Genomic DNA, 15,427 nt, shown 5'->3' with positions numbered 1-15,427 from the left:
TAGAAAAGCCAATTTCAGACCATAGTTTCTGATACTGTTTTCTTAAGCCTTAGTTAAGACTAACCACAGTTCCAGGTTCATACATAGCAAAAAACCACATTGTGTTGGAAATTGAAGCAAAATCTTCCATCCCCTCCTTGTGGTTCCGTGCTTGCGCACATAATACTAAGCCATAGTTTAGCATCATGTCCAAACCCAGCCAATGCTGTCAACTGCTGGATGCTGCTGTGGGAGGACAGGGAGGCTTGCACTATTGTTTAGAAGCTACGAAAGTATTAATGTGGATAAGCAATTTTCTTTATCTCAATTTAAAAAAACAAATGAGTTTTAACCAGTCTTCTATGGATCAGATGTTACCTCAATTCTTGCTGTGTCTATTAATTAGATTAGCAACCATTTTCTGTCCTCCTTTTCCTACATCTCTTCATAACCAATCTTCCTTAAATTTATTATGATTGCTTAATTGCTAAAAAAAAATAGAACAATTCCACCATACATGTCCTCTTCCTGTCTTGGGCTAGGAACAACTTTCCATTGTCAGTTGAGCAAACTCCCTCTTCCTGTTACTTCATGTCGCTGCTCCATATTGACCCTTCACATTCAGAGTAACAATACTCCAACACTGAGAGTCACAGTGCATTGGAAATGGAGTGAAACTAATTCATGACTCATTGGAAATCTGTTTTTCCCAGTGAATATTGGCTGTGGACATTGGATCCCTTCAGTAAAGCTTGTTCCAGTGGCTATTCCTTACACATGACAACTGCAAAAGTCATGACAGAGCTTGCCAAGAGCTTCTTGTGTCTGAAATTACCCCTAAAGTCTCTTGAAAATCTTTTCTGACTTGATCTAATTTTGTGGTAACCTACACTTGCATTACCAGGTGGCCCATTCACTACTACTCATTTCGGAATCCTTGAATTCTTCCACCTTTTCCATCTGAGCATGCAGCACAGCAGTTGCAGTAAAACCTCGCTGAGACTCTTCCCCACCCCCTTAAATAGCCAGGCAGGCTTCAACAGGGCACAAGTTCAGGACAAAGAGAAACTGTTCTGTGCTGTGGCTGAGAGTTGCTTCCTGACACTACGCTTTGTCCTTGTTTTGAAATGATACTTATCATATAAGTGACTTGATATAAGGGATATAAGGGACTTGAAAATGGTTGAACATGAACATCTCCTTCATGTCAAAGTGTTTGTGTTCATGTAAAAGAAGGGCACCTTGCAATGCTTCTGAGGAAATTCTTAGCATTTTTATTTTTGGTCTCAGATTTGCGCCTAACTGTTCATTATGAGAAAATTGTATGTCTCTTCCGCGATTTTCTGGCTACATGTGTTACTCCAAAAAGGAGAAGGGAAATGAAATGTCAGAAGAGACCCTGAGTAGGTGCATAAATTCTTATACATAATGAAACCTCACTTGTTCATGATTTAATTCTGGAGGAGGGTGCCGACCTGGCATGTATAACCAAAACCTGGGTGGCTGATCAGGGAGGAGTTGCTCTTTCCCAGCTTTGTCCACTCGGGTATTTGGTTCAGCACTGTGGTAGATCTGAGGGCCGGGGAGGGGGGGTCGCTGTGGTCTATAGGAGTTCTTTCCCTCTCACCAAGCACCCTGTCCAGATGGTGACTGGTCTGGAATGTCTCCACCTTGTATTGGGCCAGGGAGACAGACTAGGAATACTGTTGGTGTACCGTCCACCTTGCTGCCCAACAGCTTCCTTAGCTGAGCTGACAGAGATAGTCTCGGAGGTGCTCTTGAGATCCCCTAGACTTTTGGTACTGGGGGATTTCAACGTCCATGCCGAGGCTGTCTTATCTGGTGCAGCTCAGGACTTCATTGCCTCCATGACAACAATGAGGCTGTCTCAATTTTCTACTGGCCCAACGCATGTGTCGGGACATACTCTTGATTTGATCTTCGCCACTGGACATGGAGATGGTGATCTGGCGGTGGGGTGTTTTTCATCTACCCCATTGTCATGGACAGATCACCGCTTGCTGAGATTTAGACTTACAGCGGCTCTTTCCCTCTGCAAAGGTGGAGGATCTATTAAGTTGATCTGCTCCCGGAGCCGGATGGATCCCGCAGGTTTTCAGAGGGCTCTGGGAGATTTTCCGGCTGATAGGACTGGTGCTCCTGTCGAGGCCCTGGTCGCACTGTGGAATACAGAAATGACCCGGGCTATTGACATGATCGCTCCCGCGCGCCCCCTCCGCTGTAGAGCTCATACAGCTCCGTGGTATACCCCGGAGCTGAGAGCGATGAAACATGAGAGGAGGAGGCTGGAGTGCAGATGGAGGAAAACTCCCAGTGGATACAATCATGCCTTGGTAAGTGCCACCAATAAGTTGTATACAAAAGCGATAAGGACAGCAAAGAAGCTTTATTTTGCTTCCTCTATTAGATCATCCCTATGCCGCCCAGCGGAGCTTTTTAAAGTCGTGTGTGGGCTCTTACACTCTGGCCCCCACGATACTACGGAAACATCGGAAGCCCGCTGCAACAAAATTGCTGGACACTTTCAAGATAAGATCGCATGTATCCGCAGGGATCTTGACTCCGATGTTGCGACAGATGAATCCATTGAGGTGTCCGGAGCACGGCCTTGTCCTTCATTATTGGATGAGTTTCAGTTGGTGCAGCTCGAGGAAGTGGACAAGGTGCTTGGAATGGTTCGGGCAACCACGTCTGTTCTGGATCCTTGCCCATCTTGGCTAGTGAAAGCTAGCAGGGCTGGGACCACCGGTTGGGCCAAGGAAGTGGTTAATGCCTCCTTGAGGGAGGGAGTAGTCCCTGGTAGCCTCAAGGAGGCAGTAGTGAGACCTCTTTTAAAGAAACCCTCCTTGGACCCAGATAACTTGAACAACTATAGACCGATGGCGAATGTCCCTTTTTGGGGCAAGGTTTTGGAACGGGTGGTTGCCGGCCAGCTCCAGGCGCTCTTGGATGAAACCGATTATCTAGATCCGTTTCAATCCGATTTTAGGCCCGGTTTTGGCACCGAAACAGCCTTGGTCGCCCTGTATGATGACCTTTGTCGGGAGAGGGACAGGGGGAGTGTGACTCTGTTGATTCTCCTTGATCTCTCAGCGGCGTTTGATACCATCGACCATGGTATCCTTCTGGGGAGACTCGCGGAGTTGGGTGTCGGGGGCACTGCTTGGCAGTGGTTCCGCTCCTACTTCGCGGACCGTCACCAGAAGGTAGTGCTTGGGGAACATCACTCGACACCCTGGACTCTCCATTGTGGAGTCCCGCAGGGGTCGGTCTTGTCCCCCATGCTTTTCAACATCTACATGCAGCCGCTGGGTGTGGTCATCAGGAGTTTTGGAGTGCGTTGCCATCAATATGCTGATGACACGCAGCTCTATTTCTCCTTTTCATCTTCTTCAGGTGAGTCTGTCGACGTGCTGAACCGTTGCCTGACCACGATAATGGACTGGATGAGAGCTAATAAACTGAGACTCAGTCCAGACAAGACCGAGACACTGCTGGTGAACGCCTTCCCTGCTCAGATGGTGGATGTTCACCCTGTTCTGGATGGGGTTACACTCCCCCTGAAAGAACAGGTACGTAGTTTGGGGGTTCTTTTCGATTCTTCCTTGTCTCTCGAGGCCCAAGTGGCCTCGGTGGCACGGAATGCATTTTACCATCTTCGTCTGGTAGCCCAACTACGCCCCTATCTGGACAGGGATGACCTCGCCTCCGTTGTTCATGCTCTGGTAACTTCAAGATTGGATTACTGTAATGCGCTCTACGTAGGGCTGCCCTTGAAGACAGTTCGAAAGCTTCAGCTGGTGCAGAACGCGGCTGCCAGACTATTGACGAGGACCAGTCGGTCTTCGCATATAACACCTATTCTGGCACGTCTGCACTGGCTCCCTATTTGCTTCCGGGCGAGATTCAAGGTGCTGGTTTTGACCTATAAAGCCTTACACGGCGTGGGACCTCAATACCTTGTGGAACGCCTCTCTCGCTATGAACCTACCCGTTCACTTCATTCAGAATCTAAGGCCCTCCTCCGGGTACCAGCTCATCGGGAAGCCCGGAGGGTGGTTACTAGATCTAGGGCCTTTTCTGTGGTGGCCCCTGAGTTGTGGAACAGCCTCCCCGAAGAGGTACGCCTGGCGCCTACACTTCTATCTTTCCGGCACCAGGTAAAGACCTTTTTATGCTCCCAGGCATTTTAATCTTTTAATTTTCTTAATCTTTCTACTTATAACATGTATCCTTCTTAATTTGTGTTGTATTTCGTTTTTGTTGTGCTTTCTGTTGTTTGTTTGTACATGTTTTTGTGATTTTTTACTATGATATATTGTATTTTATCTTGTTTGTTCACCGCCCTGAGAGCTATTCTGCTAAGGGCGGTATATAAATTGAAATAATAAATAAATAAATAAAATAAAGAACGTTAAGAATAGCCCTGCTGGATCACAGCAAAGGTTCATCTTTTCCAATATAATGTTTTCCACAGTGGCCAACCAAATACGTGTACAAAACCCTCAAGAACAGCAAACACTCCCTTCCACTCTTGTTCCCCAGCATACTGCCTCCAATGCTGGGGGTAATATGGCCATAATTACTAGTCCCCTTTTACAGCATTATCTTCCATTAATTTGTTCTAATTCCTTCGTAGTAGTCATCTGTATATCTTGTGGAAGTAGCAAATTCCATAGTTTTAACTAAGAAACATCAGGACTGGTTTGATGAGAATGATAATGAGATTCAACATATCATTGACAAGAAAAGGAAAGCCTTCCAGATATGGCAAAAAGACATTAACTGTGCTGCTAAGAAAAAAATCTATGCCAGTGCAAAAGCTGAGGTCCAAAGAAGAACTAGAGAACTTAAGAACGCCTGGTGGATAAAGAAAGCTCAAGAAATCCAGCATTTTGCAGATGCTCATGATGCACAGGGCTTTTTTAATGCCACAAAGGCCATCTATGGACCAACAAATTATGGTACAAATCCCTTAAGTTCAATAGATGGTACCAAACTTCTAAAGGACAAAGAGTCTATTGCACTATATTGGAAAGAGCATTACCACAATCTCCTTAATCATAACTCTATTGTGGCTGATGAGGTCTTCTCACAAATCCCGCAACTACAAATTAGAGATGAGCTTGCAGTATCCCCTAATTTGGATGAAGTCAGTAAAGCCATTAATCAAATGAATAACAAAGCTAGTGGACCTAATGGGATTCCTGCTGAAGTCTTTAAAGAAGGTGGGCCTGAATTTACACAACAATTTCATAAACTCATTGAAAAAATCTGGATGAGGGAGGAGATCCCGGAAGACCTTAGGGATGCCATAATTATCACCCTTTTTAAGAAAGGTGATAGAACAGATTGTGGGAACTACAGAGGCATCTCTTTTCTAGCTACCGCAGGTAAAATCCTTGCAAGGATCCTCGCAAATCGCCTCCTGCCCATCTCAGAAGACATCCTCCCTGAATCCCAAAATGGTTTCTGCCCTTCCAGGGGGACAGTGGACATGATCTTCACTGCACGACAGCTTAAAGAAAAATGCCAGGAGCAAAAGCAACCTCTGTATATGGCGTTTATTGATCTGACTAAGGCCTCTGATACTGTAAATCAAACCGCTCTTTCGACCATCCTTCTGAAAATTAGATGCCCTGATAAATTTGTGAATATTTTGCGAATCCTCCATGACAACATGACGGCAACAATTTTGGATAACAGTGGCTCTCAAAGTGATCCATTCAAAGTAGGATCAGGCATCAAACAGGGATGTGTCATTGCTCCGACCTTATTTGCTATTTTCATCGCCATGATTCTACACCTTGTTGAGGGGAAACTTCCCACTGGCGTGGAAATCACATATCGAACAGATGGAAAGCTTCTTAATCTCAGTAGGCTGAAAGCAAAAAGTAAGGTAATTACAACCTCTGTCATAGAACTTCAGTATGCCGATGATAATGTAGTCTCTGCACATTCAGAGAAAGATCTTCAAACTATCCTAAATGTCTTTGCAGAAGCATATGAAAAGCTTGGCCTCTCGCTTAACATCAAAAAAATCAAACTGCTTCATCAGCAAGTGCGAACCAAGCCCTCTGTAGCACCATCAATCCAGCTTAATGGTGCGATGCTGGAGAATGTTGATCACTTTTCTTATCTTGGCAGCCATCTCTCTGTAAAAGCTGACATCAACACTGAAATTCAGCATCGTCTGAGCTCTGCGAGTGCCGCATTCTCCCAAATGAAGCGTAGAGTGTTCGAGGATCGGGATATTCGCAGGGAGACCAAAATGCTTACTTAAAAAGCCATTGTACTACCAACCTTACTGTACTCCTGTGAAACATAGACCATCTATAAACGCCACTCCCAACTTCTTGAAAGATTCCACCAACACTGCCTCTGGAAAATTCTGCAAATTACTTGGGAAGAAGCAAAGACCACCAGTGCTGAAACAATGATCCTTCAACATCAACTTCACTGGACTGGCCAAGTTGCTCGAATGCCTGCTCACCATCTTCCAAAGCAGCTACTTTACTCCCAACTTGAGGATGGAAAATGGAATATCGGTGGACAGCAAAAGAGGTTTAAAGATGTTCTCAAAGCTAATCTAAAAAAATGTAACATAAGCATCGAGAACTGGGCAGCCTTAGCCCATGAGCGTCCCAGTTGGAGGTCGGCCATTATCAAAGGTGCTATGGACTTTGAAGAAGCACGAGTACAGGGCAAAAGGGACAAATGAGCTAAGCGGAAGGCACATCAAGCAAATCCTCATCGTGATCATCTTCCATCTGGAAACCTATGTCCTCACTGTGGGAGGCTGTGTGGATCCAGTATTGGCCTCCACAGTCACTTACAGACCCACCATTAAAGACCTTATCTTGGAAGACAATCTTACTCGACTACGAGTGATCGCCAATGAATGAATGAATGAATCTTGTGGAAGTAGCAAATTCCATAGTTTTAACTATAGACTTTTCCTTTCTATTCTTACCTGTTTAACTATTTCTTTCATTTATTCATACATGATGTAAGAAGCTGTGATTGGATCTCTGACTAGCATGTCGGAGAAGGCGAGGCTAGATCCCAGGGCTTCCTCACAACAGCTCTGGGTAGGCTGAGAGATAGCGATCATGTGATATCACTAGCCCTCCTCAGTACACCCCTGCCTCTGATGGTGAGGCAGCATTACCAATGCTGAAGACATACACGGAGCCTCCCCACTGCACAACCCTTTAACTCCTGCTGTGGGCTTTGACAGATAAGGTCACACTTGGCCAGGCTCTCCTTAGAACCAGTGGGTGACTTATCTGAAGGTGTTGGTCCAAGAGAAGCTTGCTGGAGGCAGAAGACAGACAGACAAAAGAATTCTGTAGGCGGTTGTGATTAAAATAAAGCCCAGCAAGCATAAAACAAATACTCAGACCTGTGTCAGGCCAGATGGCAATACAATGCAAACAGATCCTTTCCTCAGTGGGAGTTTGGCAGATATGCAAAGAAGGTTAGGCCAATTAATCTCCAGGAGTAATGATGGAAAATTACCATCCAAACTTAATAAAGACAATACTGGGGAGATTCTGCTTTACATTCCTTGTAGTTCTGACATGCATCTAGGGTCAGTATTTTAAGTTTGTTTTGTGACAGAAGTGCTACGAAATAAAGAATATGTGAGGGACTAGCTGTGCTAGCTTTAAAAAAAAGTTCTTCTAAATTATCCTCAGAATGTTTAGTCCCTGATAGTTTTTCCACGGTGGCCGGAACCCTTCAGCAGCCTTTTGTCCAAACACTCTTCTAATTTTACATATCTGAATGAGAAAAAAGTAAATAAATGGTTAACATGGTTTTTTAAGGCAGTTAAAGTTACAAAGTGGCTTTATAATCCCTAACTACATTCATCCCCACAGCAGGAATTTGGGATAAGTTACTAATATTCCCATTGTACAGATGGCAACTGAATCTGAAGGAAATTTTCCTGAGGCCTTTTGAGCGTAGGGCTATACTAGCATTTGACTGCAGTCCCCAGGGCTGGCCCAAGGCATTTTGCTGCCTAAGGTGAAAGACAAGAGGGTGGTGCCCCACCCCATTCCACATAGAGAAAGCAGGGCCAGCCCCAGGCATGCCAGGGCCTTTGGGCACCAGCCTGCCCTGGGCCTTGGCACACACACACATGCACTCCCCACCTACCTACCTACCTACCTAACAGGAGGGTGGAGGAGCAGAAGGCCGGATGGGCAGGGGGTGGGATGGTGGGTGAGCAAGTGGGGGGGCAGGGGGAGGGGGAGTGAGCGGGGGGAGAGGGCAGGCGGGCGGGAGAGAGAGCAGGCAGGTGGGCAGGGGGAAGAGTGGGCGGGCAGGCGGCTCTCTCCCTGTGATCTGCGGCAGGGAGCCTGCCACGGAAGAGGAACACTACTCCTCCACCATAAGGAGGGGTCTTTCAGGGGGCCCTATGGGCCACGGGGCCCTTGACCAGGGCCAATGTATTTTAAAGTCTGTTTTTATGGTGTTTTAAAGTGGTTTTGGTGCTTTTGTTTGCCGCCCTGGGCTCCTGCTGGGAGGAAGGGCGGGATATAAGTGAAATAATAAATAAATAAAATAATAGATTAATTTTACTAGCATACTGAGAATGTAATAGGTTGGTGGACAAGTAACTGCACAGGTCATAAGCAGTTGCAGCCCACCATATTTTTTTAAAAAAATGCTCCCCAGTATAAGAGGCTATACTAGTAAGAAAGATATTGTCATGACAACTAGAGCATGTCCACGAGAGGGCAACCTGGAGACCAAGTCCCTTGTGGAAAGGGTGAAAGGGCCAAGCATGTGTATCATGTGGAAGAGACAATATGGTAGGGTTTAGTCTGGTGCCCTCCAGGTGTTTTGGAGGTGTGCTAGCTGGGGCAGATAGGAGCTGTAGTGGAAAATGTTCAGAGGACACCAGGTTAGTGAAGGCTGCATTAAACTCATCACTCGAGGTTGCTCTTACTCCAGAAGGGATCCTTCTAAACCTCTCCTTCAAAAGTAGTAACAACTTTGCAGGGGAGGGAGTGTTTTCCCAGGCTGCTGCAGGGTGAAAGGCGTTACTTTCCCCTTGGTCCCAAAGGAATTGCATTCACACACACACCAGCTACTTAACTTTTTTTTGAAAGCAACCTTCAGTGATGAGCTTAGCATCAAGTCTAATTTGGCTCTAACATATAAAAAATATTCTATTGTGTCTGCTCTGGCAATATACGGCCGTGTTTGGCATAGCACTGATTTCAAAATCACCTTTCAGCAAAGTCTGTGAGTACGGCTTTTGCTAACAAGGAGTAAGCATGTTTTCTGTTGTCTGACTTCTGTCGCAAGAGCACTAAACACTTACAGCCTTTCTTTCTTCCTTCTAGCACCAAATGGTAGCCGACTTGTTTCACGATGAAAAAGATCCTGTGCCTGCTTCCTTGACTGGAAAAGGAGCTTCCTCGAAAATCAATATCCGCTCTGCCCGTCCAACTGTGAAAGCGGCCAATAAAGAACATAAGAAAACAGTTGGGCATCAGGTAGGAAATCTCAATCTCTCTCTCCCTCTCTCTTTGCAACTTCTCAAATTGCACCATTCTAACTTGGCATCCCAACGAAAATATAAAGTTACATGAATTAAAAGTGGTCTTGCCTATGGAGTAAATAACATTTAACACTACTGTTGTTGTTGTTGTTAATAGTAGTAGTAGTAGTAGTAGTTCTGGTGAGACAGGTAATAGCAAATTATAGGCATTTTTCCCCACTTAATATTTGCAGTGGTTTGGTATTTGGAGACAGGAAATCATATTAGAATACAAAACCACCCCCGTGATCATTCTAAGGCACAGATTTGTGTAGATGAGTTTTGCCATATGCTGATTGTTATATTTTGCTTCAAGATGCTTCATAGGAAGTGATTCATAAATGAAATAAATATCAGTAAATAATAATAATAAATACATTTTAGAATTTAGAATCAAGAAGGAAGCTTTCCCCAGGCTGGATTAGCTATCTATTCTTGAAGTTCTTGAAGTCCCCCCTGTGGTTCGATGCCCCCCTTTATGCAATGCCCATGATTCTGTGGTCCTTTCTGGTTGTGGTATCCTTGGGGGTGGGCTTTGCAATATTTCTATCTAGAATGTTCTATGTACTGTTTTCCTGTTAAAATGTCCAAAGCAACACGGGCAGGATCCTGCCTAGAAGCAGGAGTATAAGCTTTGGTGTCCTTTAGGTACAATCATTGTCATTCTGTGATGTGAAAAGGCCAGTTCACACATGTACGGCTATCCCTTGATTGACAGTGAGGGCTGAAAAAGAATTGCATTTGAGGAGTTGTGAAGCAAGAAATGCGTGTCTGTGACATTGAATCATTCACACATGCATGTCCCCACCTGATGCTGTAGTCACAAGGTAGTGGCTAAGGTGGGACAGACTATTTATTTTCTCCATTTACACTTGTAGGGTAGGCCTGCTTTTCTGTGCATGTTCCTCACTTGACTGTGATGTCAAGAAATGACTTATATGTGAACAAGGCATCACAGGTCAAGGTCTTCATTTCACCTCAGATGTAATGCTTTTCAGCTGAGTCAGTTAACACATTTAGCCACTGCTCATTAAGTGTAATCAAATGTAAAAAAATCAAGTGATGTTATATCCTGCATTGTGCCATCCAGTCCATTGTACTTGGCCTCTAATTTCAGGAATGGATTGTCTTTTTAATTGTCTCTTCCAGTTCCGTAACTCCTTGCATTTGCTTATGGAGACTCTGAACGCCACCACTCCACATTATGTACGCTGCATCAAGCCAAATGATGAGAAACTTCCTTTCAGGTAAGTACTGCTGTCTGAGAAGACAAGAGCATCAACAGGCTGCTGGAAGATCGGCAGTAAAGCATACCATGAAATATTTGCTGTTTGGCTGTCAGCGTTGTGTGATGGCATTTCTAAATTTTCTTATCAAAGTATTTTTTTTAATTATATATGGCTCACCAGTGTCCACTGCTAAACATCCACTACCATGAGCTTTGAGGAAATGTGTCTTCACATAGGAACCTGCCTTATACTAAGTCAGGGCACTTGTCTCCCTAGCTCAGTATTGTCTATGCCAACTGGCAGGCGCTGTGCAGGGTTTCAGACGGGACATTCCCAACCCTATCTGGAGACACTCTACTCCAGAGCTATGGCACCTCACCAAAAGAATGTCCTGTGTGTATTGTAGCCTACTAGCTGATTGATGAACCCTCTGAATTTGAGGCTTCATATGGACCATAAACAAGTGGTAAAGACCTCCTGCTCTCAGCCTGATAATGGGCTCCTGCTCTCAACCTACATAAATAATAAATATTTCTTGTATTAATTAATAAGCATTAAATCAGATTGCACTTTGTGATATTGCACCTTAGGTTTTGCCATAGTTACTCCTGGGAAATCTGTGATACTCTTTGTTTCTTGCTAAACATGTTACTGAATAATTACTGTACTCTGACCCCAAGGTGGCCATAGTCTGGAATTGACAGCAGCATTTCTGAGAAGTCTCTTTGTTAAAGCCAACATAAGGAATTGCTTCGGGGATTTGCATTATGAAAGGTGTTCAGTCAAAGTAAAATTGCTGCTGTTATTTATTGTTATTAAAATGGCACACACATAGACACATGCTCCTTCCTGGAATAATGTGCTAAATGTCTGCTCTTGTGCATTTAACTTCATGATAATATAATGGATCACTTGCTGCGGGCTTCACAGCTTAGATGGATTTTATAATGCGGCAAATACCAGGAGGAGGCATATTTCTTCTTCTGTTCTCAGGTATCCAGGCCTTCTCAAAATTGCTAACTGATTCTGGATTCAGAGATTTTAAACACTGGAAATAATTTGTGCATAGTTCCCTCCCCTCACGAATTTTTAGAACTCAATGAATGGAGGGTGTACAGGGTGGAGATTAAAGGAAACTGAGAGAACAGTCACTTCAGCTGGACCTCTACCAAGCTGAAGATGTGGTGCCGCAGCAAAGGAACTGATCAGCAAGCCCAGGGTTACCAATTCAGTTCTAGCAAATGGCAAATTTGCTATGATTAGAGATCTGTTACTGATTGAATTGGGGATGAAACTTCTGTTCACAAGTGGGGTAATTATATGAATTCCTGATCCTGAATTCACAACACTTTCTTACCCATAGCAATTATCCCATTCTCCTTGTTGATGACTGGAAACTGAAGGTGGTATATGCTGACTCTTGGGTGTGGGGAAACTTTTTTTTTCCAGCCAGCAGGCAACATTCCCTCACAAGCAGTGTTCTGGGGGCCACAAGCCATGGTGGGTGGGGGCCAGAGGCAAAAGTAAGTGGCCTCGTACCTTCTTACTATAGGGTACATTCCAGGTACACAGAAGCCAGAGGTTGCTACATCCCCACATCTATCCATTCTTCATCCTGCTAAGCAAGATGCATTATCACAGTTAAAGGGAACATTCTCACCAGGCAAAAGCTATTTCCCTTCACTCGTCATCCCCCCCCAAAACCCCACAGAGTTGATCAAAGAGTTACCTGGGGAGAAGAGGTGTCGCCTAGGGAGAGTCCCAAGGGCTCGATTGAGAGGCCTGGCAGGCACATGCAACCCACAAGCCATCCTTGCTACATGGGATTTAAGAATGCTTTAGCCAGATATTTCTGTGTGACAAAGGAAATAGTGTTGTTTGCAATATCCTTATAGTTATTCTTTTTTGCAATGCACTGAATTCCATTCTCCTCCTCCTCCTCCTCCTGGGTACAATTTAAATTGTAATGAATGCCAAATTACCCCCAGAGAAGTATGAAATCTTCCCTGATTGGGCAAATTGCTATAGGGATTCCATTTTTTGTTGTTATGTGCCTTCAAGTCGATTATGACTTATGGCGACCCTATGAATCAGCGACCTCCAATAGTATCTGTTCCACTAGTAAAGCACTGATACAATTGACCTAGAGAAACTATAGTGGTTTGCATTGTGAGCAATTGTGCTGCTTTTTTTAAAAAAAAACTGCTGTTAGGACAGCTAAATGTATTGTGCTGCCCCATTCATATGTGCAACAAATGTGTTTCTTTGCAGCTTTGATCCAAAGAGAGCAGTCCAGCAGCTGAGAGCCTGTGGTGTCTTGGAGACTATCCGCATCAGTGCAGCTGGCTACCCATCCAGGTACCATACGTCCAAAACTGTGTTATTTTTTGATGTATATATTTTTATTATTTTTGAAATTAACAAGCACACACAAAAATGCAACAGCTGGAACCAGAGTAGGCCAAAGGTAGATAGGGATCTACTGCTAGATCTCTGGCTGTGATCTGAAGGAAAGGATGCCTAACTCCTAGTTGCTTGACAGTGGCAACAACAAAATGACTCCCCCCCCATCCCCCAAATTATTCTGATGAAGAAAAACAAGCTTGCCGGGGGCAGATGTAACCAAGAGTGGATTTTTGTATGGGGGCACTATAAGCTCATATGTTCTGGCATTCAGAACAAATTCCTGTGCTCAGAATTCTTTACATGTATGAATTTTCCACCATGCTCTGGTTGGTGGAACCTGGGGTTCTTTAAAAAAAAAAGTAGTCTGTCCACCTCTGTGCTAGACCACATCAGAAAAACACCAGTCTTTTAATAATATACATACCATGAACTTGGAGTAGTATAAAGATGGAGAACACATCTACTTTTTAAGAAAATAGGAGAATGTTTTGTAGTGCCCAGTTGAAGTACCCATTCAAAACAGCCATTCAGAGCATGTGATCTGTGGATTTCAAATTGTCCTGGAGTTCCTTAGGAAGTGAACAGGTGTTTCTTGATGAGAATATCAGTAACGATGGACAAGTTTCATTAAAGACTGCTCCTCCTTCAAGGATGGCCACGGAGGTTGGGCGTGTTCTCAGGCATGTTCTCAGAACTGATTATGCACCCTGGAATAATGCCTCAGAATCCTCTGCCTCTCCATGGCAGATAGCTAAAGGTTTCTTAGTAGTGTGAAATGTTTGAGAACGACTGACTTAAATCATGCCTAATCATTGGCCACATTTGGACATCATGCTATACCATAGTTAAGCTCAGGGAACAGCCAACATAGTGCCCTCCAGACATTGCTGGACCCCATTTCCCATCAGCCTCAGCCAGCATTGCCAGTGGACAGGGATGACGGGAGCTGTAGTCCAGCAACAGTGGGAGGGCACAGGTGAGGGCAAGAAGAAGAGTTCAAGAACTTTTGTTTCCGTTTCTGCTTAACATGGCTTGTTATCCTCCAAACTTTCAAACTATGGTTAATATTAACTGTGCTTTATTTGAAAGAAGCCAACGTCACACTATGGGTTATGAAGCTGGCTTGTTTATACAAATTATAGTAAACATAAACCAGGCTGTAAACTGTGGTTAATTGAGTGAAAGCTTCTAAACTCCTTGTTGTATCTATGCCAAAGAAAGGGAGGCTTGCTCATATGGTTTAGTGTAACATCTGAAGGGGGGCACTCTTTCCCCTAGCATTGTTTCATTCAAAAAAATAGATAGCTCCCTCCTTTTTCATCACCTTGGAGGGGAAAAAAAAGAAATTCAAGGAGATGGTCCAGCAGTCCCTTTTTTGGCTACAATATAGAGGTGACCTCTCCCAACAACCCATACTTCCTTAAAATGTCAGGTGATAAGTATCTGAATTAAAGAATGACCAGTCAGTAAATTTGGCTTTCTGCCACCCAGCAAGTTTCACCTTATTTAAGCCATCGTCCCAAACTGTCTTGTGTTAACGGAGTTTGCAACAACTGGCCTGCAGACAAAGCAAGGATAGAGACGAGTTTATGTCTTGAATTTGCGTCACATTGTTTTGGTCTTGGAGTTACAAAAAAAAGTCCCACATTTTAGGGCTTGGTGAAATTTGCACATCCCAAGTATAGATCAGGGATAACGATGGCAAGGGCAAGTCATCTTTGGGAAAAATGTATCTGGCTTTACCGCTGAGCGGATTTTGTGTTTCACCAACAGTATAATTGTCAACTTTATCATATGCATCATTTATTTATTTATTTATTTATTTATTTTGTTAAATTTTTATACCGCCCCACTAGCATTAGCTCTCTGGGATTATAACTGTAAGGCTACTGTAATGGCAAGTCTTCATGCCGTTCTTCATGTTTCTTCCTTTTTGCGTTCTCCCCCAGCCTGTAAATGTGCATTAGCAACGAGGAGGGCCGGCTGCAGAGTGTTCTCAGTGGGCTCCCAGAGATGCATATAGTTCATCCAATCTTCTCTCATCTCAGTGCTTCTCATAATACCGGCTCTTGCTAGTGACATTTCATGTGTTGGCATATTGGGTTAGTGAGGGTAGATTTTCCACATTACCTTTGAAAGAGCACCTCAGTCAGAGCTGCTGCCAGGGATTTGCTGTAATATTAGGACTTGGTGGGGGACAGTTAATGCTGCAAACTTTTAAACAGGTTTTTAAAAT

General features: G+C 44.1%; 1 protein-coding gene across 3 annotated transcripts in view; it reads left to right on the top strand.

The window, feature by feature from the left end:
• The window catches only part of MYO5B (myosin VB), a 363,858-nt gene that overhangs the window by 247,165 nt on the left and 101,266 nt on the right, over positions 1-15,427 (top strand). For all 3 annotated transcript variants that reach the window (XM_061614358.1, XM_061614367.1, XM_061614347.1), the window contains exons 15-17: positions 9,360-9,512; positions 10,706-10,803; positions 13,057-13,143. In XM_061614358.1, the coding sequence (XP_061470342.1) occupies positions 9,360-9,512; positions 10,706-10,803; positions 13,057-13,143 (338 nt within the window). The remainder of the gene's footprint in view (positions 1-9,359; positions 9,513-10,705; positions 10,804-13,056; positions 13,144-15,427) is intronic.

This window comes from Rhineura floridana, chromosome 1 (assembly GCF_030035675.1).
Source record: "Rhineura floridana isolate rRhiFlo1 chromosome 1, rRhiFlo1.hap2, whole genome shotgun sequence".
NCBI classification, from domain to species: Eukaryota; Metazoa; Chordata; class Lepidosauria; order Squamata; family Rhineuridae; genus Rhineura; species Rhineura floridana.
The sequence above is the reverse complement of the archived record's forward strand: the minus strand, read 5'-3'. Positions and strand labels throughout refer to the sequence as shown.